The 24,497-nt window shown below is 42.8% G+C and overlaps 1 protein-coding gene across 5 annotated transcripts in view; it reads right to left on the bottom strand.

Annotated features, from left to right (window-relative positions):
• Window positions 1-555: 555 nt before the first annotated feature.
• DIP2A (disco interacting protein 2 homolog A) overlaps window positions 556-24,497 on the bottom strand; it is a 191,809-nt gene continuing 167,867 nt past the window's right edge. For 3 of the 5 annotated variants that reach the window (XM_034786563.1, XM_034786564.1, XM_034786562.1), the window contains 8 exons: window positions 22,103-22,271; window positions 20,140-20,310; window positions 13,127-13,188; window positions 11,750-11,807; window positions 10,559-10,633; window positions 9,631-9,805; window positions 6,775-6,898; window positions 556-2,584 (listed from right to left, as the gene is read on the bottom strand). In XM_034786563.1, coding sequence (XP_034642454.1) covers window positions 2,332-2,584; window positions 6,775-6,898; window positions 9,631-9,805; window positions 10,559-10,633; window positions 11,750-11,807; window positions 13,127-13,188; window positions 20,140-20,310; window positions 22,103-22,271 — 1,087 coding nt within the window. In that variant the 3' untranslated portion in view covers window positions 556-2,331. Of the gene's footprint in view, window positions 2,585-6,774; window positions 6,899-9,630; window positions 9,806-10,558; window positions 10,634-10,689; window positions 10,765-11,749; window positions 11,808-13,126; window positions 13,189-20,139; window positions 20,311-22,102; window positions 22,272-24,497 lie in introns of those variants that run through there. The other 2 variants (XM_034786565.1, XR_004647764.1) reach the window with 2 other exon arrangements.

The raw sequence follows: 24,497 nt of genomic DNA on the forward strand, positions 1-24,497 counted from the left end.
TTCCCAGCTTACCCGCCGCAGGGAGAGGCTTTGTGGCTCATCCAGTGTTCCTAGCCTCCCTCCAAATCCAGTTTGCCTCTCAGAATGGAAACCTTCCCTCACTCCTGCTGACAGCAGCAGCCAGACTTCTCGCTCAAGCTCTGGCTAACGCGTTGGGAGAATGTCTCAGGAACTTGGCTCCTTTGCCTGCTCAGGAGCTGGGAGTGCCAGCGTGGGACCCGACTGGCAGTGGCTGGTTTTCTTCCCCCTCCTGCAGCACTCAAGGAGAGGGGGAGAGCTACTCTGATGGCTGCTGCCCACTGCAGTGATTGTGTCTTGAAAATGGTGGTGGTGGACACGGAATTAAAATCTAAGAAAATCCTGATTTTAAGTAATTTTAAAGAAATTCACAACAGAAGTTTTACAAACCTCACTACTGAGCGAAGTATCTAGCAAACCCTAAATGTGGACACAGACCTGCTTTACGGGGACTTTCTATATAGAAAATAGAAAACTTTTTTGGGGGGTGTTAAGATATGACAACTTTTAACATTTGGCAAATCAAGTTTCCAACAGTCATTTTCAAATGTTTAATGTGCTTTTTTAAATCTTACTTTACAAGGCAACTTATCTCACTGTCACCAATATATCAATACAAAAATCTTACAATGTTTTATTTGCTAAAAAACTACAACATTAAAATTGGGGATAAGTAGTTCTTTCCTCTTGCCTGCTGTTTTACTACAAGGATGTCCATTAGTCCATTGCTAAGACTGCTGCATTTAACTCAAACAATAAGTTACACAATTCTGTACATAATTACAACAGAGTCAAATTAGAGTTCCAAGGTATGTATCTGTACAGTACACCACAGTCAAACACCATGAGGGAAAAAGAGAACTACTGTATGTGACAGCCTTTTTTGGGAAGATTTTCTAGTTTGCTAACCAAGAAGAGTCATTTGGTGTCCTTGTTGGGGAACTGGCATCCAGATTTCTTAGGCACTGATCCAGGCACCTTGCCTTGCAGAAAAACCTGTCTGATTCGCCAAACTTGTGCATTATTTTAAAAAATAACATAGCCATATAGTCTTTATTAGCTATATAAAAATAATTATTTGCTAAAGTCGTGCCTCTCTTCAGACATTGGAAGCAGCTGAATGAGTTTACATTCTCTTTCAGAATTAGGTTCACTGTAATAGTCGATCTGGCAGAAGTGTCAAGAGGTTGATCGATCAAGTTGGACTCAATCAACTGGATATTTTAGTTTGAACAAAAAAAGTTTGTCTACGCACAACTAAAAGATGAACATTTACACCCTGGCAGATCCAGCTCTCTAATATCAGAGTGTGCCGTGATGAGAAATCATTCTCTCAGAACTTTCAGTTCAATTCAGTATTTAATTCAGATACTTGGGGAATAATGTATTGGGAGATCATGCTTTCAGGCCTGTACACTAATGATTCTGAGTCTTTTGGCTTTGGAATGAAAAGAATTGTTTAAAAGTTGGCATTATGCGGGGCAATAATTAACAGCTTAGCACTATGAAAACAAGCAAATTTACTGTTTAGCCAATATGAAATTATGAAAACAAGAAAGCAAGCAAGCCTCCTGTATATCAAGTAGTTTAAAACCAGATACTAATTTATCTTTCTACAATAGAGTTTATAATGCTACAGAATCCAGTATGGCACTATGAGTAACCTTGTTAAAGAAGCAGTATTCAGTTTTGCTTGGTACTAAAAGGCTGAACAATAGTATAGTTTTAAACACAGAATCCAGGATTGGAGTGAGTTGGTTTGTTCTGACTGTGCCGAGTCATTGATTAAAAATAAAAGATGGCTCTGCATTTTTAACCTCAAACATGTACAAAAACCATGCAATACAGTAGAGGACAAGGTGGAGATAAGAAAAATCGTGAAAGTTATGTGCCAATGTAGTTACCACACATCAAACCAGAATGGGGAGGAAAACCTGGAGGATGGCTAGCCACAACTTTCCTCAGTGTTCCCAAGAGTTGTCTTCAGCTGGTGTTTCCTCCCCTCCCCAGTTTTTATGTCCCATTATGCAGTGCATTAAGATACTGACATTCATAAGTATTGTAAAAAAAAAAAAATTGTTCCTTGACAGTTTAACAAATTTCCTTCAAGAATTCCAGTAATTTCTCAGTCCAATGGAGGAGCTGTAATGGAGCTATGAAAGCCAATGCTGTGAGAGAGACATTCCATGAAGACTGGCACCTCCTTTTTTCCTAAGGTCTTCAAAAGCTTACAAATCCGCAGCAAACTAACGTAGATCCTATTCAGAATGCCTCTAGATTTTGGTGCTTCAGCGTCAGTGTGGTTTTGTATTTTCACATGTTGTAAGCGACATAAATAGGATCCAATTGGTCAGCTAAAAATCCATCTCTCAAGTGCATTCGCTGCTTTTCACCACGAGAATTGATGGGAATAACTCCCGGGTCCACAATGACAACAACACCAACTATGAGATAATGTTCTTCCAGAACCACATTTGTTACCAGTGCCACCAAGTCCAATGCTTCCTGCTCTGAGCCTTCTAATTCCACAACCACCACCAGCAAGTTGGTCCATGTAAACACAGCGCTGTTGGTATAAAACAAGCATTAATTGTGTGTGTGAGTGTGAGAGAGAGAGAAATAAACTAGTATGAATAGCCACCAAAGAAAAAAGTTCTCAGAGACAGAGGCTAACTGGGAAAAAATAACCCCAGCGCTGGGGAAATACTTGAGATGAACAATACAATAAATCAGAAGGGTAGCCATGTTAGTCTGGATCTGTAAAAAGTGACAAAGAGTCCTGTGGCACCTTACAGACTAACAGATGTATTGGAGCATAAGCTTTCGTGGGTGAATACCCACTTCGTCAGACGCAAAGCTTATGCTCCAATATGTCTGTTAGTCTATAAGGTGCCACAGGACTCTGTCGCTTAATACAATAAATGTGAACAAACTCTGATATAAAACTAAGTATATAAGAGACAAAAGTGTAAAAGTGGAAGTTATAGTTGAACAAAATCTGACTCTGGAGATTTCCATTACTTGCATCTGAAGAAGTGAGGTTCTTACCCACGAAAGCTTATGCTCCCAGTATTTCTGTTAGTCTCAAAGGTGCCACAGGACCCTCTGTTGCTTTTTACAGATTCAGACTAACACGGCTACCCCTCTGATACTTGACACCAGTGGATACAGTGTCCCTCACCAAAGGTTCTTAAGGAATCTCATGGGATAAGAGGGAAGGTTCTCCCCTGGATCAGTAACTGGTTAAAAGATAAACAGAGGGTAGGAATAAATGGTCAGTTTTCTGAATGAAGAGAGATAGATAGTGGGGTCCCCCAGGGTCAGTACTGGGCCCAGTCCTATTCAACATATTCATAAATGATCTGGAAAAAGGGGTAAACAGGTGGCAAAATTTGCAGATGATAGAAAATTGCTCAAGATAGTTAAGTCCCAGGCAGACTGCAAAGAGTTACAAAGGGATGTCACAAAACTGGGTGTCTGGGCAACAAACTGGCAGATGAAATTCAATGTTGATAAGTGCAAAGTAATGCACATTGGAAAACATACATATAAAACGATGGGGTCTAAATTAGCCGTTACCACTCAAGAAAGAGATCTTGGAGTCAGTGTGGACAGTTCTCTGAAAACACAGCAGCAGCAGTCAAAAAAGGGAACAGAATGCGGGGAATCATTAGGAAAGAGAGAGCTAAGAAGACAGGAGATATCATCTGGCCTCTCTATAAATCCATGGCAAACCCACACCTTGAATCCTGCCTGCAGTTCTGGTCGCCCCATCTCAAAAAGATGTATTGGAGTTGGAAAAGGTACAGAAAAGAGCAACAAAAATGATTAGGGGGATGGAACGGCTTCTGTATGAGAGTTCATGATTCTAAGGAAAGGAAGGAGTGAGAGCAGCAGCAGCAGGACAATGGGCTTGAAAAAAGCAGGCTTTAACAAACTCAAGAGAACTGGTAGGTAAAGTCCCATGGGAAGAAAATCTAAGTTAAAAAAGGAGTTCAGGAGAACTGGCAGTTTCTCAAGGAGACCATATTAAAAGGTACAACTGTAAACTATCCCAATGCAAAGGAAAAACAGGACGACTAGTAACAGCCAATATGGGTATGTCTACACAGCAATCTAGATTCCCGCAGCTGGCCCATGCCAGCCAACTTGGGCTTGTAGAGCTCGGGCTGCGGGGCTGTTTTGTTGCTGTGTAGACTTCTGGGCTCAGACTGGAGCCAGGGTCTAGGACCCTGTGGGGTGGGAGGGGCTCAGAACTCGGGTCTCTAGCCCAACCTGGAAGTCTACACAAGAATGAAACAGCCCCGCAACCAGACTTGGCTGGCATGGGCCAGTCACAGGTTTTTCTTTGCCGTGGAGACATATCCTATGGCTCCACCAGGAGCTCTTTAGTGACTTGAAAATCAAAATGGAATCCTACAAAAGTGGAAACTTGGTCAAATTGCTAAAGACGAGTACAAAAGAATAGCATAAACATGTAGGGACAAAATCCAAAAGGGTAAGGCATGAAATGAGTCACACCTAGCAAGGGACATAAAAGGCAATAAGAAGTAGTTCTTTAAATACATTAGGAGCAAAAGAAAGAAAGGAAAGTATAGATCCTCTACTTAGCAGGAAAGGAGAGCTAAAAACTGATGACATTAAGGGCTGGTCTACACTGGGGGGGAAATCGATCTAAGATACGCAACTTCGTGAATAGCGTAGCTGAAGTCAAAGTATCTTAGCTCGATTTACCTCGGGTCCTCACGGTGCGTGATTGACAACCGCGGCTCCCCCGTTGACTCTGCTACCGCCTCTCGCTCTGGTGGAGTTCTGGAGATGACGGGTAGTGAGTTCGGGGATCGATTTATCGTGTCTAGACGAGACGCGATAAATCGATCCCCGATAGATCGATTACTACCCGCCGATCCGGCGGGTAGTGAAGACATACCCTAAGAAAGCTCAGGTGTTTAATGCCTATTTTGCTTCAGTTTTCACTGAAAATGTTAATGGTGACCAGATACTTAACACAATTAATATTAACAAGGAAAGGAACACAAGCCAAAAGAGAGAAAGAACAGGTTAAAGATTACTAGATAAGTGAGATGTATTCAAGGCTGAAGCAATCTCAGAACTGTTAATAATTATCTTTGAGAACTCCTGCAGGTCCTAGAACACTGGAGAAGGGCTAACAGTACTTATCTTTAAAAGGGGGAACAGAGAGAACCCAAGGAATTACAGACCAGTCAGCCTAACTTTGAAACCTGGAAAGTTACTGGAACACATTATTAAGCAATCAATTCGCATGTCCTAGAGGATAATGGGATTATCAAGAATAGCCAGAATGGATTTGTCAAAAACAAATCATGTCAAACCAATTTAATTTCCTTGGATTATGGATCTAGTGGACGGGGGAAGCAGTAGATGTGATACATCTTGATTTTAGTAAGGCTTTTTGACACAATCCCACATGACATTCTCACCAGCAAACTAGGGAAATGTGGTGTAGATGAAATTACTATCAAGTGGATACACAACTGGTTGAAAGACTGTACTCAGTGAGTAGTTATCAAGGGTTCGCTGTCAGACTGGGAGGATGTATTTATTGGGATCCCACAGGGATCAGTTCTGGGTCTGGTACTATTCAATATTTTCATTAATGACTTGGATAATGGGAGTGGAGTATATGCTTATAAAATCTGCAGATTACACCAAGATGGGAGGCATTGCATGCACTTTGGAGGACAGGACTAGAATTCTAAATGACAAATTGGAGAATTGGCCTGAAATCAACAAAATGAAATTCAGTAAAAACAGGTGGAAAGCACTTCACTTAAGAAGGAAAAATCAAATACACATCTACAAAATTGGAACTACCTGGCTGGAAAAGGATCTGGTAGTTATAGTGGATCACAAACTGAATATGATACAGATGTGAAAAAGGGATGCGATTCTGGGGAGTATTAACAGGAGTGTCATATGTAAGACACAAGAGGTAATTGTGCTGTTCTACTCAGCAGTGGTGCGGCCTCAAGTGGAGTATTGTCCCCAATTCTGGGTGCCACATTAAGGAAAGATGTGGAGAAATAGGGGAGAGTCCAGAAGAGAGCAACAAAAATGATAAAAGGCTTAGAGGAAAGGTTAAAAGAAGGCATGGTTAGTCTTGAGAAAAGATGATTGGGGGGTGGAGGGGGGGGGGGGGAGGGCAGGGACCTGATAACAGTCTTCAAATACGTTAAGGGCTGTTATAAAGAGGACGGGGATGAACTGTTTCATCCATGTTCACTGAAGGTAATACAAGAAATAATGTGCTTAAATCTGCAGCAAGGGAGATTTAGATTAGATATTACGGAAAACTTTCTAACTATTAGGGTAATTAAAGCATTGGAGGGTTTTCAAAACAGGTTGGAGTAACACCTGTCCAGGATGGTCGACGTTTACTTGGCCCTGCCCCAGCGCCGGGAGCTGGATTTGATGACTTCTCAAGGTCCCTTCCAGCCCTGCAGTTTTACGATTTTAGGACCCCCCCCATCCACTAGGTCCATAATCTGTGCAGGCCTACATTTGTTTTCACTCCTAGCTAATTGATCTAACAAGCAATTTATTTTCTTTTTATTTCTGTCAGACAAAAGCATAAATAAGGTGGCTGAGGGCTCCTGGCAAGTTGCCTATGGAGCATTCTTGGTTGCAAAATCTGGGCTTTGATGCTTTAAAAAAAGAAAAGGACACAAAGAAAAATGTCTTAACTGAAAATGCATATAGCTCTGAATCTCTTACCATTCGGCAATACTTTTGTGCGCTCTGATCACAGAGGTCTCAATATCAATGGGATGATACCTCATTCCTCTCAGCTCCAGTGTTTCATCCAAGGAGCCTACCACATACAGGGCATCATGCCTCTCTGGAAACAGTGAAAACATTCAGGTGATCAATACATGTGAAAAACAGAAAGTCTCAAATTCACATGCATGTCCATTAATCATCTGGCCTAACATTTTCACGGCCTATTTCCTAGGAGGAGAAGCGGCATGTAATAGAGGGTTCTCCCAAATGGCAGAGCGTCCTGTGTTTAGGAGCCAGCTCAGTGCTCCTCTCAGTGACTCAAGATGAGATCTGCTGAACTGTAGAGCGTTACCCATTGATAAAAGTGTGACCTGGCAGACCAGGTCAGAGTATTAAGGTCAATCCAAGTGTTAAATGTGTAAGTGTGTATTCAGATGTTTAATCTTCATAAAAACTGGTGGAATGTTACCTGTATTGTTCTTAATTATCTGTTCCTGTCAGAATATAATAGCAAACATTTACATGGTAAATACTCTTGTAACTAAATTACCCATCAAAGAAATCTTGTGAAACGCTAATGAAGGACTTTAACACAAAATGCTAATTTCAAAGCCAGTGGCCATCATGTATATGGTCGGAGGTAAAAAGTCCAAGTGCATTTCTCACCCATCCTCAACAAAGGAAAAACCCACGTGGGTAGTGACATTGTCAGCTTGCTTTGTGTGTGTGAAGGTACTATAAATATAGATTCAAAGAAAGATCCTTAATCTCTGGACTGTCTTGGACAGGGAAGTGTACCGGATGCAAAGTGGAGATCTCCAGAGTTATTCTGGGTGCCCTGAAATAAGTTTTGGGAGACTGGCAGTTTATTACATCTCTGCCACCATGCAGAGTTACAAACTGTGACTCACCTGTTAATATATTTTACCGGCTTTAATCTTTCAGTAACTCTCATTTCCTTTTCTTAGCTAATAAACCTTCAGTTAGTTTACTATAGAATTGGCTGCCAGTGTCGTCTTTGGTGTAAGGTCTGGAATACCAATTGATCTGGGGTGAATGACTGGTCTCTTAGGACTGGGAGAAACCTACTGTGGTGCGATTTTTGTCTGGATGGCAAGATAGACTGGTGAGGCTAAGGGGACTGTCTGTGACTCCATAGTAAGACTGGTACCATGATACGGGAGTTCACATTTGTTATTGGCTTGGTGAAATGTAATTATATAACATACTGCCAGTTTAGGATGTCTGCCCTTGTTTACAGACAGTCTGCCCTGAGACAGGCCCTCATGGTTGGGAGCCACTCCAGACAGCATGACAACAGGTACCAGATGTTGAATGAGACTTATCAGATTCACACAATTTTCTAAATTGGACCGGCTACAGTGGGGCTAGTGTAGTAGGCTTTCACCTCTGGAGAACAGGGAAAATATTCCCACTTGTGCACGCTACAGAAGCGCCAGATAATTTGGTATAAGTAGAAATCTCAGGATGAGGACTGGAACGTGAGTTATCCACAGGTGAAGAATGCGGTGCCTGGCAGAGCTGACTGGAGTAGCACATATGATAGCACTGGCATAGCCAATAGGTATTAGTCTCCCAATTTCAATTCCAAAATAAAAAGGAAGATGGTCACATTGTTAAAATAGTATATTGGGCAGATGCATTACCTATTTTGCTGATTATTCAGAATCATTACATTCAATGAACATGTGCACATTAAGGGCCCAGATTCCTGGGAAATTGAGTATTTCTTATTTCTCACTGAAGTCAATCAGCATCTTGCAGGATAGGGGCCTTAATTTTCTACAGACTATTGACATTTTTCTGACTTTCTCTCCCCTGTGCTGACTGGCTGTTTGCTTCACTCTCCTCCTCCCCCAGACTCTCCACGGTGGCTTCACTCCCATTGGTGGTGGGTGAACCATGGGCTTGGGAAGGCTCGCCCCCGCCCCGGCCGGCTCCTTCTGCCTGAGGCCCGGCCCCTCCCGCCCTCCTTCCTCCGCCAAAGACCAAAAGACCCCAGGCTGCCCAAGCACCTCCAGTCCTGGACAGCTTGCGACCCCCCCAATTCTGGAGCACTGGGTGGCGCATGGCCCCCCTCCGGTCCTGGAGCGCCAGACAGGCAGCCCCACCACTGGGGGCCCCCCAGCACTGGGCAGCCCCAACCACCCCAAGTCTTAGCTGCAGGTCAGCCACCCTAGCTTCAGCAGGGTTCCCAGAAGAGGAGCAGCCTGCCTCGGCTGGAGCCAACTCGTGGCTGGCGAGCAGGAGGGGGCCTTGGAGCAGAACATGGATGGAGCCACGCAGGGCTGTGTGGGGAGGCAGAGCCATCCCCTGCCTATGCTACGCGCCGCCCATGTTCACTCCACATTTGCCCCTTCTCCACTGTGCTGTCCAACTCATCCAGTCCCTTCCCTTTTCTTTCCACTTAGCTGATCCCCTCCTAAGTAAACCCGCTGGGAGAAGGGGGGAGAGGGAACCCTGTGGAACTAACCTGACCCTTGCTGCCATCACCTTGTTCTCTCTTCTGGTGCGTTCTATCCCTTCCCTCACCCTATGTCTGTCCTGTCTAGTTAGCCAACATTGTCTCATTATTTCCTTCTACTTGTCCATCTGTGTGTACCCATCTTATACTCTGATTGTAAGCTTCCTGGGGCAAGGGCTGTCTTCTTGCTCTGTGTTTGTACAGCGCCTAGCACAATGGGGCCTGGTCCATGCTCCTAGGTGCTACTGTAATACAAATAAATAATAATACAGACTTACTCTTTGCTTGCTCAGCTACATAAGGTGTTACAAACAAATGCCCCTGTATGTTAGATGACACTACCAAGACCTGTTTTTCTATCTCACCTCCACTGGCATCAGTAAGTTCTGTTCTGCGCAGGAAGCCCAGGTACCCAGTCCGTGCCCATACTGTCTGTGTGTCTCCAAAACTCAGCCGAGCGCTAAAGTGGTCAGCGTGCAGTGCCTCTTCTCCATAGACTGTGTAATAACCAGTAGCATTGTGTGGACTACTCACCCAAATCTAGGACATAAAACATAACACGAGGGACCCATGGCATTATATACAGACACTGTTATTTTGCCATAATTAGGCAGAAGAATTTCCTGATGCAATAGAAATCTGTCACACTGATCATCTTGGTGCCCAAGAACTGCCAAGAATGATCTTTAAAGAGAATAAACTTCCAGTTTATTTAACATTAAAAGTAGTAAAAATACAGCATCTTTAGTGCATGCAACTAAAATACATTTCAGAGGCCAGCAGAGCTCACTTAAATGGATCTCTTTCAGTTTGGTACATGGAAAAGAATTCCTTTTAACGGGCTTCTTTCATCAAAAAGGCCTGCCGGTTTAAGTGAGCCCCACTGTATGTCATACCACACAAAGCTTTGTTTGTTTGTAAAATAGGGATCTGTATAAAATCAGGAAATATCTCTATTAAACCAATCCTCTGCATTGATGGGGGCAGGCAATGCTAAAGAAATGGTGGGACATTTATTTTACCACCCGGGGCTGCTAATTAGATATGGGTCTGTAACAAGCAAGGATTACCTCAGAGTTCAGAATGGACGATGACAGGGCATGCAGAAATCTGCTTAGGCATGTCGACATTTTACTTGGTTTTATTATAAAGTTTCAGCTACCCTGGTTTACTCATCTCTTTGGACTGACAAAGTGATATTTCTATTCCACTATCAATCAGGCAGACATTTATTTTTAAAATATACATAAAGTCATTAAAAGTATAGTGACTACATGGGCATCAAACCTTTACCTCTCCCAAATGTGAATCTCCGAGAGGTCCCTTAGTTTCAGTGTGTGCTATAATAACCTTTACGCCAGGCAGAATCTGCAACAGGAAACAAATATCGCAACGTTAAAGTCATGTTCATTTTTTAAACTCACCTCTCTCTTGGTGAACTCAGTAGTTCAATACTTTGACTGGAGATTAGTTCTAGGCTCTCTCACTCCCCTTGTTCTCTATAAAGCATGATTGCAAAAGTGTGTGAGGTTTCTTTAACCCTAGAGAAATGGACGAGAGTCTGTGCTCTGCCTCTAACATTCTTGGGGCAGAGCTAAGGTGGTTGTAAGCCAGCACTGTACTATCCTGATTCTGGGCTGCTCCAGGAGCCGGTGCAGTCCTGGGGCGGGGAGGCTAAGTAAAGGCAGGATCTCCAGAGTAGTATGGAGGGTAAAGGGGCTGGGGTGAGAATCTCACATGGTGGCTTCAAATTAAAAATCCATTCACTGTATGATTCCTTCCCCATCCCATGCTTTTAACTTTAAAACCATTGAACTGATTTATTTAAACCTGGTTTGTTTCTTAGATCTCATGAAATGTACAAATCAAGCAAAGTTTGAACAAAAACAATTCAGTGATTTGGGCTGTTTGATCATATTATTGATCAGGACATATGCAAACAATATTTCTAATATGTAGTTAATCCATTACACTGAAAAGGACAACTGGGTAGATCATACCCACTCACAGGGTCAAACCAAACAGTCCTTTCCAGATTGGTGGATTTACTGCGGTGAGGAAACCAATTATTATTTTGCCACACGCAGAAAACAACAGATGACCCAATTATACTCCAACTTCCAGAAAAAAATTACCTCGGGACTGAGATTAAGCACTGAATATTTTAGCCAAAAACAATGTTTGCTGGAAAATGTAAGGGGAAAAGAAAAGAGGAAGGGTTTACAATAGAAGCTGGAACACAAGTGTAGCTATACTGTGCCCAAGTTAAACTCCTGAAGCTTGCCTTTTAACTTGGCTAAAACAACAATTTATTTTTAATTTCTGGGGGCTCTATTTCTATGGCATGAAGTTCACCTCTCAACTTAGAAAAAAACATTTAACTCCCCAAGCAATTTATGAGAAAACTATATCCAAGCAAAGAAGCTGAACACTCAGAAAAAAACAGTTCATGAGACAGCTTTACCACAAAAGCCATCCACTTACCTTTCCAGACTCCATCAACGGCAAACTGTGTGGAGAACCCCGCTCCACCAAACGTACCCTGGAAAGGTAAATGGAAAATGCTTTTGCTCAGTAAAGATTTATTTATGGTCTCACAGCGACATTTTAAAAATGGGCAAGCGGGTTTACGTTTATTCTCTACTAATAATTTTGTTTTCCCTTTTCTTGACCTACGTTGTCTGTCGACGCCTATGCTCAGTTGCCCAGGACAGTGCTCACTGACTGGGAGCTAGCAGTTAGTGAACCCCAGCTGTCTTTGGGAACTCAGTGGTGACCATAATGCCTCTATATTGTCCTGGCCGTCTAGGAGTGACCCAAACCACCAGAAACTCATTTCAAAAGCAATGCTAGAAATTCACAGCAATTGCCTTCGCGACTGTTTCAACTAGATTCCAAAAGTGCCACGGGGACCAAATGCCAAACTACAACGTCTCTCTTCCAGTCAGATCCCATTGACGTCATTTTGCTCAAATGAGGACACTGGCACCTACTGACTACAGCCATTCCAGCCTCACCTCACTAAACAAAGAAGCAGCTCTCAGCTTCCTGTAGGGGTGGTGGGCTCTACAGATCTGGCCAGCTGAAAACTTCATCTACAGTTGAAACATCACCTTTGTTGAAACTCTCATGACCAAATTCAGGGATGATATAAATGATAATGCAAATTAAATGTCAAGAAGAATTTAGCAAGCAAACTGGCAAACCAGGATGGAAGTAAATGCCACTGTAGCATAACCTGCACTGACTTGGTCTTCAGTAAATGTGCATATATGTGCCAAGAGGCCAACAGCAGGAAAAACAACAGAAGGGCATAAAGAAAACAGCCCCTCGCCTGCTCCCCATATACACTATTTTATACTGCACCAGCCCCAACTCTAGGGGCCAAATTCAATCCTGAGGCAAACAGGCACCACTCCCATTGCCTGAAATAAGACTCCTCTTTATCCCAGGGGCTGAATTTGGTCTTAACAGACTGACATCTCTTTGCAAGCCTATATCCGGCTCTATGACAGTGTGTGCCCTAGAAATGAACTAGACAAGGGGAGATTAAGTTATTGCAATTTAAGTTGCTTTGCTCAAATGCTGAGCTGGTTGAAGTTAGGACCACAAATACGGTTACATAATATTTTGACTGATCTAAACACCAAGATTTGTTTTAGTGCACAGAAATTAGAGATGATGCAAGAGGGCAGAACAAGCGGTGGGAAGGGCAGGTTGGGACACTTCCAGGGTGGAGGGGCTGTGGGCAGAGGGATCAGGAGCTGACAAGCACCTTTCAGCATAAAGCACAATGCAGTGAGGATGAAAAGACTTGTCTGCAGTGTTTCAGGGGTTAATGCTATGTATTATCACCTGTACCTGTCGTGTCGAAGCGCTCTCATATCTACGTAGACTGTTGTTGGATCTGGTCCTGCAGTTCCCTAAGAACAAAGGGGGGGGAGGGGGACACGACGATTTTAAGAAACCAAAAAATCTTGTTTTTGTTTTTCAAATCACTCTCTATATATTCCTGTCTTTCACTGAAACACAGTGTTGTCTCTGATAGATCATGAGTACAGTAAAGAGCTCTTCCTACGACCAATTCCCATCATGCAGCTTTGGTTTTTCATACAATTGGCAAGTAAACGGAGAAGTAGCTCATATATGCACGGAAACTTCTGAAGGCACTAAATTTTATTTTGGTACTAATACACTCTTCTAAAACAGGATCATGTACTATGCTTCAAGTATATAAGACGACTCTATGCAGGCATAACCCTGTTCCCTATACTCAATTTCTATATCCAATAACACAATCCTAGAAAGAACAAAACTCTTTGGTAATCAATATGTACAACCAGTCAGGCTAGAACATCTTTTCTTAGCTACTGAAAGTTTACAGAGCGCGCGTGGAGACTGGTTATTCTTTGCTGGAGTTAGGAAGTGCCACCTTGTGAGCAATTCTGATAAGTGGTTTCTAGACCTAAAAGCAAACCTGAGACTCAGTGGATGAACCACGCAAGGCACCATTTAATTCCAATAATGCTTAAACTTGGAGCAGTTTATAAGTTTATGCTCCAATAAACTGAAAATTAGACAATTCCCCAGCTGTTTCCCTCCCCCACATCCCACACAGGGCAACACAGCATGGCGTTGGGGGCTGTCTACACTGCAGCTGGGAGGTGAGATTCCCAGCCTGGTTAGACCCACTCATGCTAGCTCTGCTGTGGATGTGGTAGCACAGCTGGCGGGCTTGGACTCAGGGAGTCAGCTCAAGCCACTGCCCATGGCACAATGACCACACTGCGATTTCTGGCATGCTAGCTCAAGCAGGAGTCTGTCTACCCGGGCTGGGAATCACACCTCCCAGGTGTTGTTTAGACCCACCCTAGTATGGACCAGGATCCATAAGAAGACACCAGCTTGTAATCTGCTCAAGATTACAGGGCTGGAACGGTAACCAGCGGTTTCCTTAGAACAACATGCCTTGGTGCTTTGTAACAATGTTGATAAAAAAAATCTTGTGTGTTGTTTTCTGTCACTACAATGCTGCTCTTTAGCTGGGTTAAGAATGGGAGTCCCATCTCTGGGAATGAACCATTAAACACTTCCAGTAAAAACCTGGGCAATATATAGTGACCTCGGCTTGCTTAACAAACAGGAATTCTTGTACTTCAGTTAGAAGTGACCTCTGTGAGCAAAATAACATTTCTTCAAAATGAAAAACTCAATTTGACTAGTTTCAAGTGAACTCCCGTAAGCGGTTACATTTACAGCATATGCATTGAGAAAGAAGGACTTTAGGACGTTACAAGCACACACATGCATCACTATACCTGTTCAGCCAGCTTGCCCAGTCTGTTTGGCTGACAGAGGGACCACAAACAGAAGTGACAGAGGCCAGCAAAGTGTGAGAAACAGAGAAAAGAAAAATACAAACAAAGAGGCACAGGAGACATGAGATACACACAATAGAACGGGAACAAAAAGTCATAGTATCTTAGAACAAAAAAAGGAATTTCCATTTCAGATTTTTTGGAAGGACTGACGTGGATTTTCTTTACATCATTACTTGGGAAACGTGCACAAATCTCACAAAGCACTGAACCTGCATGCTTACTGCTATACCGTCTCTCCCCCACCCCCATTTAAAAGTACTTATTTAATGTTATTTATGGCTTCAATGGGGACTTTTAAATCAGTCTGTTAAGATAGGAAGATGTTCTGTATTATTTCCATACTAAACTGTACCAAATATAATTGGCTTGGATAGCACTGATACGCACTTAAATAGAACATTGCAGAATGAGAATGTTTTGGGTTGTGGGGTTTTCAGGGGGAGAGGAGAAGAACAACTTAAAAATCTTTTCAATACAAGTGGACAACAGTCAGCAAGTGCATGTTGGGTGAACTTTTCACTGTCCGTACTGCTCAATTCTTGACAGTTTTCTTAAAATAGTTTAGAAATAGGAATTGTTTACATTTGTGGAGTAGTATAGGAGCTTAGGGGTCAGTCCATTGCCATAAAATAGACACTTCCATTGAAAAAAACATGGACTCAGACAATCTTTAGTCTCCCACTACTTGTGAATTCAGCAAGCAGATCTCTTCATAAAGGCTCTCTAAAGGATGGCTCTGTGAGGGTATGGATTTCCAGAGGTCCTCCTCTCCCTATTTTGCTTGCTAATATCTGATGTGGCTTTATTTTCAGCTGTAGGGGAAACTCAATGGGCCCAAATTAATCTTTCCCATTCTTACTTTGTCATTGCAATTGTTGCCCAAGACTTTAAAAAAAAGGTGCCTAAAGTGAGGCTCCTAAATCCTTATTTAGGCACTTAAAAAACCCTTATAGCCAATCACATTTCTACGCACTCCACTCTTGATTTTATGTAGATCGAGTCTTACTCTGGGATTTTCAAACAGACAACACACGTTTGTGTCTATGTGTGTGGGTAACTTATCTATCTACTCTCCCGTGTAATGAGTTCATTAAATTACTTTATTTACACCTATTTTACCTTTGTATTTAGGTCTTTTATTTAATCTTCCTTCATCTGTGCAAAAAAAAGACTGTAGTTCTTTTAAAGTGCAATTATACCTGGGACAGCATATTCAAAAGCAGGGGTTCTCAAACGTTTGTCCTGGTGACCCCTTTCACACAGCAAGCCTCTGAGTGTGACCCCCCCCCCCGCCTTATAAATTAAAAACACTGTTTTAGAAATTAACTACCATTATAAATGCTGGAGGCAAAGCGAGGTTTAGGGTGGAGGCTGACAGCTCATGACCCCCCCATGTAATAACCTCATGACCCCCTGACAGGTCCCAACCCCCAGTCTGAGAACCCCCGTTCAAAAGGTTTGAGATTCTCAGCCGTAGAATAAGTGATATCATGCATGGCTCATTCTGAAGCTGAAGTCTGCTAAGAGGAAACGCTATTGGCGCACAATACAAGATCTGGAGTCTTGTCAGTTATCTCTGAGGGATTTAACACAACAACTTCAAATGCAGCAACATTACTAGGTGTTCTCCTTATGTGGCATTGCTGCTACTATATTGATAAATCATTTCTTCTGCGGGTTGTCATCTGTCTAGCTCCTATTTGAGAAAATGTATTTATTCAGGATGCAAAGTATCTAACATGAAGTTGCACTTCTAAATTCACTGGGGTTATAACATCTTTTTGCAAGGATGAATTACAAGAGACTCTGCACATAAGGTTAGAGATACAGTATGGAGAGAAGGAGAAGAGAGGAGTTTGAAAAGCTGTCAGCCATAAAAATCACCAGACTACAAATGTGTGTCAAACCATTTTTAAAAAAACCTTTCCCCTCTGAACACGTTAAAGAAAGGTATTCTTTTAGGGTTAAGATTCATAAAACTTTTGCTAAGGATTATTTCTTTCTTCTCGTGGGAGAATCCAGGGTGATAACATTCAAAGATGCTCCCAAGAAAACGGGACTTCTTTCCTCTAGTGGTAGCAGGCCCAAAAGGAAATAACATCCTTTAGCTGACATTTTAGGAAGGTGTAGTAACAACCTGTACACAGGGCCGGTGCAAGGATATTTTGCGCCCGAGGCGAAACTTCCATCTTGCGTCCACCCCATAACATCGGTTCATTGAGGGGCAAATCCCAACAAGCCTTTATAGACCCCAGGGGCTGTTCCCCAGACCAGGTTTCTCCCTCCCCGGCCCCTGAACTCCCCTGGAGGGTGCACAGCCTCCTTGTGAGCCCTCCCTACCTCACCCCGGCAGCCCCCGCCCCGAGTCCACTCCGTGGCTTTGCTGCACCTGGGCCGCTGCAGCATCTCGGCAGGGAGGAGCTGCCTTCTGGGGGCTTCTGCCCCCATGCATCCCCTGGCTCCCCCCTCACCACACTCGGGCTCTGCCGCTCCTGGTAGTGTGAGCCGTCGCCGCTGCTGCCCCTCCCGGAGCAGGCTCAGGGCCCTGCGCCCCGGCCGCGGCTCACCTGCCCAGGAGCCGTAGAGCCCGAGTGTGGCGAGGGGGGACCTGAGGGGCGCACGGGGGCCTCTACCCGCATGCATCTGCTGCAGCCTGGGCAGGAGGGGTGGTGGGTGCGGCTGCTCCCTGCTAGCGATGCCACCATCTTTGCAGGGCTCCTGCCCCCCCTGCGCTGCGCCGGCTCCTCCATGGCTGGGGCTCACTGCCCCTGCAAGTCAACGCTCTGGCTCTCCGGTGCCTCCAGAGGGTGGCTTCTCCCTGCCGAGCCAGGGCACCGCTTTTTGGCATCCCCAGGGCCATCCTTAGGATGTATGGGGCCCTATGCAGTATTATTAAACTGGTGCCCCTATGCCTGACGGCAGCCTGAACTTGCAGCCCGGCGGGGGCGGAGGGACAAGGCAGAAAGAATAAGACGCCCAGCTCGCCTCACGGTGGCGGAGAGTCACAGCTCCCCACAGAGACCTCTGTACCCTCTCCCTCACGCAGAAGGTACTTAATTAAAAGCACTAAAATTGGGAATATAAAAAAAAAAAAGTCGGTGACAGGTTTTTTTGCTATGCCCTGAAGTTTGTCAGACATGTATTCAGCAAGACGGCTGTCTCACCCTTACTACAAAGTTTTTGCAAATAAAACATTAAATATTATGGAATACATGATGCAGCTCTTCTCTGTTTCACATTTTCTTAATCAGTATTTCTAAGCTGATTTTATATTTTAAATGTACTCTTAAGCCTTCAAAAAGTAATCATTCCAGATTACTACATATTTAACTCACTGAAACAGACATTATTTTAAATTAATCAGTCACAGAGGTTTAGTGTGTTCATAACAATGTTCATTGCTTTTAGAAAAAGGGAACACTAATTTACTGTGTGATACCTCCATAACGATAGACATGTTGGTGAAATTTCACCAACTTTAAAAAAATATGTTTCCAAAGATTTTAGGCATAACAAAGAATTTTCTCTCTTACTAAGGTACTGATTTTGCTTAAAACTAGTTCATCAGATAGTCAGAAGTAAAGAAAGGGAAACTCTTTGTTCAGCTATCTGGAAGCAAAGGGCTGTTGCTTCCTTTAATTTGGGGGAGAGAGAGTGGAGGGGGTGAAGGGAGAAATGGATGGACAGAAAGGACAGGAAGACTTTGGAAGTAAGTTTTTTTTTTTACTATAGTAATTAAAATGTGTATTTTAGATAAGGGGGGGGTCTTTTGAAGAATTTATTTAAAAAACCATATGTCTGAAGATCCAAGCATTTAAGGCTAAAGATGATTGTGCATCTAAAAATCTATGCAAGTTTTTTTTAGAGATGTGATTTTATAATCTTCACCATCTCACTAATGAAATATTTTTAAAGCAAATTTTACACTAAGGTCCTGTAGACTGACATGTTCTGAGTAAATATTACATTCATGCACAACTGTTTTTGTCAGTACATTCAGAAATTGACAGTAGATACCTGGGGGCTGGCAAATGCCTGTTAAATGTCTTCATTACCCCTTGACTGGCTCTTGAACAGTTTCAGTGTTGTGCTAATAGGTCTGGCAGGCTGGAGACTGTTTCTCTTTTAACTACTAGATCCCCTTCCCAGGAAGGCTCAGAGCCGGCAGGAAGGGTCAGAACAGGGATAGGGAATCAGTAGGGTGGACACTAAGACCCAGTGGTGCCCCAAATTTTCAGGTGCCCTACCCAGCTGCCTATGTCTGAGGATGGCCCAGACACCCCCAACCACTTGCCGCTCGAGGCCACTGCCTAGTTCGCCTAGTGGTTGCACCAGCCTGGCCTGTACAGAACCTCAGTCTTTGACTGACTTCCAATGTCCATTCACTGTCTGACTGCAAAGAATTTACAACTTAAGGTCCCAAACGTGCAAACAGTTCTACACGTGCTTAACATTATGCATGTGAGTAGTCCCACTGACTTCAGTGGGAATTCCCACGTATGTAAAGTTAAGCACGTGCATACATCTTTGGAGGAAGGGGGCCTAACACCTGACAGATTCATTGAAACTTGCCTTTATCAAAACAGAGTTAATGTAGTCAGTCATCATATAGGGGTATCTACCACTTTATTAGCCTATAATAAAGCCACATGATGTTCTGTAATAACATGCACTACTTTTTTGGGGAGAGGGAGCATCACATCTATGTGGTTTAACAGAACTAGATTTAAGTCTGGTTCAGTTAGCCAAAAAAATGTAGCTGTGACTGAAGTACCAAATAACCAAAACAAGGCACCACTCAATGCTATCCTCCCCACTCTCTGAATGCTGGGCTGTGCATTTTAAAGGCATATCCGTTCCGTCTCTGATTATACTTTTTTACTGGAAAAAGTCAGTGTGGCACATTCAAAGACAACAAATACTTTGCCCAGAAAAACAGAACATAAGCAAGACGGCATGCAAAGAAAATTGTAGAGCTTGTCAACATGACAGCTTCTTTAACACAGAATTTCTTATCTGAAGAACTCTCCAATTTGCTCCATATAGACGTACACCAGTATCAAAATGCAAAGTTTAAATCATAATCCCACAGAGCTATAATGATATTGCTTGGACTATTTATGATGCGCAGCCATAGCAAGTTACATATTTATCTTAGTACTGTTCATTCATAGCTGATAATGTCACAGTACACTTTTTTGTATTGATTAAAAGCTAACTCAGTTGGCTATCCATCACTACAGAAGGGCAAGACTGTCATATACTCAAAGTCCCCCATTCCAGCCATGCAAAAAAAACAACCAACAAAAAAACAAACAAACCAACCTTCAGAATTTATTTCAGTGATTTAGTAGTAGGAAAGCACACAGGGAGTGCGGGGCTTAGAACAAACCACCGATAAAATTCAACAGAAAAAAATCTGTTCAGGACACAGCTCTAATCAAGTTCTCTGATACGCATTAGCTGAAGGGAAGGATTATAATCCGATCTCACCTGCAAGCAAATAGCTACGTTGACCCTGCAGCCAAATGTGGTGCTCACTGAACGTGCAGAGAGGCCCAGGTCTTTGAATAATTTTGAGAAGGACTGTGTTAGTGCAATCCTTGGTCTCTCCTCTGCCACCACCATACATGTTCGTACACAGGACAGGTTAACTCCCTTCATCTGTTGGAGAGGGTGTTTGAAAGAAGACAGGGAGAAAACACAATACCTCATAACACAGAAATTAGCAATTTCAGGAGACTCCTACTTTTGCAGTTGGATTAAGGGATAGACTGATTTTAGAAATGTCAGGAAAGATTGGGTCTACTGCAGGAGGGACCTAGGAAATGGAATACATACTACTAATATACACTTATGCTTAAAAATATAATATCAATAACCTCTTTCCTTTTTGTTTTGAAAGGTATTACAACGAGACTACCTGGCAAAGGGAAGTCTACTACTGTCAGCCAGGTTAATGGTAATGATTCTTTGGCATAAGCAGCAAGAATGAACGAAGATAGTAACCTCTGAAGATCGTAACTACAATAGGTCCCCACTTGAGGGTCTTTGCCTCTGCATGATTCCAGCATAGGAAAAATCCCTAACTACAATTCTGAGTAGTAAAATCACTGCTTCCGTGGGAGCGCTCCTGCTGCTGAAATATACTGGAGTTCCTTTTCAATCAAATGATGGGTCTCAATACAGAAATCTTTCCCTCAAACATAGAAGGGAAAAAGGGTGCTGTAGATGAACATGGAACTACAGTATAATTACCACCTTTAGAGAAAAAGATTGAGAGAAAGCTTATTTATTTTTCCCTTAAAGTACAAAATAATGGATCTCTTATTGTATACCAAAAACCACCAGAGAGATCTTGCCAAGCAAAAAATATGGAACTATAACTGGTTAACCAGTGCATTAAGTGCAAGACGAGTTCTGCTAACAGGTAACATCAGAAATACAGTGGGTGATTTATTTGGGACACTGCTCAAATTGATGTGTTGGTGTAAACTGCAACAAAAACTTGGATTGATTTTCAAGGGCTTGTGTGTCCACCCAAACTGCTGCTGTTGTACACTGAGCCTAAGAAAAGGACTTTTAGGAGTGTGATGATTGACTAAGGTGAAATTCTGACAACATCTTAGATTTTGGGAGGTATAACACTACTGTAGAGCTCTCTTGCCTGATTTTTCATATGCTAACTCTCACCAACGTCCATATTTGGAAATTGAGATCACCAACTCAGGTTGCTCAAAAAGAGAGGTTTGGTCAGCTGAGTATAAGTACAGTGTTACCCCATGGCACAGGCGCCTCAGAAGTGGGAGAGGTCTGTAAACCAGACATATAAAATGTTGTCAGTCTGTGTGGGATAAACACAGAGCTTCACAGAAGTGGCACTGCACCAAAAATCCATGTTACTTGTAACTTATGGGAAGTTGCAGGATTCAACTGGTAAATTTTTGTTCTTGCCAAGCCCCAAAATTTAGAGCGATGTTCTGGGTACAGTTTATTATGTCCATTCTGGTGTGTGTGTGTGTGTGTGTGTCAACAGCTAAAGGGCAGCTTAATGGTTCAGAACGTTTGGTGTGGAGAATTCTGACATAGGAAAAGAAGGGATTGACAAGTGGGTGGCAGGATTTTTTATTTTTGGCTTTCCTTTTTCAGAAAGAACGAGTTCACTGAACCTGCTGAGTATTTCCCTCAAAATTTCAAAACTAAAAATACCTTGTTACTTGAGATCAAGCATGGAAACACCAAATCCAAAATGTGATTTTTTTTTTCCCCTCAAATTTGTGAGCAAGTGACAACTTCCTGCAATTTCAACTACAGCATTTGCCAAGAAGCAAAGCACAATCAAAGGCTTTCAGAGATTCCGCAAAGGAGCTCATTTTTCAGCTGATGACCTACAATAAACTAAAAACATGAGAGAGATACTTGTACATCAGTATACGCAGAAATGAAGTACACTTACCCGAAGAACATCAGTCTGTGTTCCCAGGCCTTTGGTGCACATCTCCATGACAGAGTAAGAACAGAAGGTGACCCGCACTTTGTACTGACTGACAGCAGACAACCACAACGACACATTGCTCTCCAGTTCTAGAGGAGGGACCAAAATAGACTGGTGTCCTGAATAGACACTATCCGCCACCCAAAGGAGAGAGAGAGAAACACACAGATAAAGTACACTTCAACTATGCTGAACAGGCATCATGCCAAAAGCGGGGAGGCATAGGAAGAACAAGATAAAGCAGACCAATAGCAGAGCTTAGTACCCAGAGCTTCTGTTTAAAACTCAGTCAGCCCTCCATAAAAAGCAAGCATCCAGGCATACCACTGGGGTTTGCAGAGTGACGGCTTGAGTCAGAGCGAAGGGAAATCTGTCCTCGAATATAATGAAGTGATTTTCATTTATACAAGCCAAAGAACGTGATCCAAAGTGTAAAGAGGGATTAAACTTCAGGGAGAGTTTACGCACCTTCAGTAAGTCACAACGAAGGGCTGAGGACAAGTGGACTCTCACCGTGGGCACTTAGTCTGCTCCGGGACCCCTCAAACGCAAGATCCCATATTGTCCCTCACCCGTTTTCAAACGGAGCCCTCCACTACCTTCCCAGGCCCCCCACAGAACCTCCAAGTTAAAACCACCCAAAGAGTCACCCCGCAACTGGGTGGTCAGCCTCAGCCTCACTGCTCCACTGTTGTCCACATCCCACCTCTTCCTCAGCAAGAGATCTGCTCTGGGCTCCATCTCACTAATCTCCGTTGCTGGCATAGACCAGCTCCCACACTGCTTTCTGGGCAGAGGGAGAGGAGAGATGTAGCAGCTGGTGGAGGCTGTTCTCTCAGAGGAGCCACTGGGCAGACCATGAAGCAGGAATACAGGGCAGGAGGGGACTCAACCCAGCCTCTCCCCCCAGCAGTATAAACCACCCACCCCCTAGAGGTCTCAAAGTCTCAGAAATGAGTCTGTTCCCAGGTTAAATCCATCAGGGAACTGGCCATTTTCCTCACAGTTAATACCAGTGTAAGAGAAAAACAAACCAGCATGTTCAATTCGCCTTCAGTGGAAAGTTTTATATATACACACAAGCTACATGAGAAAAATTAGTGTTATACACAAAATATTTTTCTGATTGTAGGACAAAAGGCAAGAGATAAAGAAATACTTCAAACTTCACTGAAAAAACAAGAAAGGTAGCCAATAAACACTGCCTGCCAAATGTATTTCAGAATAAGACAACAAATAAGGAGGAGTCCTTTTGAGGAGGACTTGAACTTATTTTTATGATGTTGAAAAACTAACGAGAAGCAGCAATGCCAGTTTAAACATTTCACTAGACAGCATATGTTAAAAAAATAAAACTTGCATTTTGGCAATTAACAATAAAATTCTCTATTGGTAGTTTAATAATTGCAGCACATGATGGATCAGAATGTGAGACAAGAAAGAGGTTGAAGAACTCAAGATTTTACAACCAGCCTTATTTGTAGCCACCATGCATGTATCAAATACATTTAATAGATACCCTCTGATTTTCCCTTGACAGAAAAGTCAAAGATCTCTATCTGATGAGATACATGGCAGGGTACTAAGAACTGAGGTTATAAAATATGAACGCCAGCTTATTACAAAAAGGGTTTTGTCACTACCTACCCACAGAAGATTTTGGCACTACTGTTCCCACAGTAGTTACTATTCCTCATAAATACAACTCTCTTTCACATATTTCTTAGATAAATGTATACTGTTAGAGAATCAGTCTTGCAGAAAATGCACTAAGCAGTTCCTAATGGGTCAACTGGATCTTTGATTGACTGTAAATCCATTCACCTTTCAATGTCAATGAAAATTTTATTGTGTTCTCCCCAGCAGGTGCCCTGGATCTGTCAGCTTCTAACGAACAGAGTCTATGTTCATATCAAAGATTTTAATTTAGAATCTGGTTAACAGTTAGCAGATCGGAATGGAACGCAAGAGAGAATCTGAATTAGTTCCAACTTTATTTTTTGAATATAGTTTGTTAATTTTGAAATGACAGATGTATGTCTCTGTGATGTAACATTGGTAAACACGGTCTTAAATCAATGAGTGTCAAGGAAACAAAGGAACAACCCTTTCAGTGGCGCACTGAAAAACAGGCTCAGAAGAGTATTGTTGGGAGTGTTCCAGCTTCTCCAGTGCGCATTCAGTGGGTGACCATGTTCCCTGCCAGGCTTTCCCCCTCAAAAACTTTTGGCTTGTCAGTGGCTAGTACTACAAATAGGTTTGGGTTTTTAAATAGCTCCTCTGTATTCTGTTTCTGGATCAATCCTGTACTCCAACTAGATAAAAAACTCTGATGTTGCATTCAGAGAGAACAACC

Source organism: Trachemys scripta, chromosome 11 (assembly GCF_013100865.1).
Source record: "Trachemys scripta elegans isolate TJP31775 chromosome 11, CAS_Tse_1.0, whole genome shotgun sequence".
Taxonomy (NCBI): domain Eukaryota; kingdom Metazoa; phylum Chordata; order Testudines; family Emydidae; genus Trachemys; species Trachemys scripta.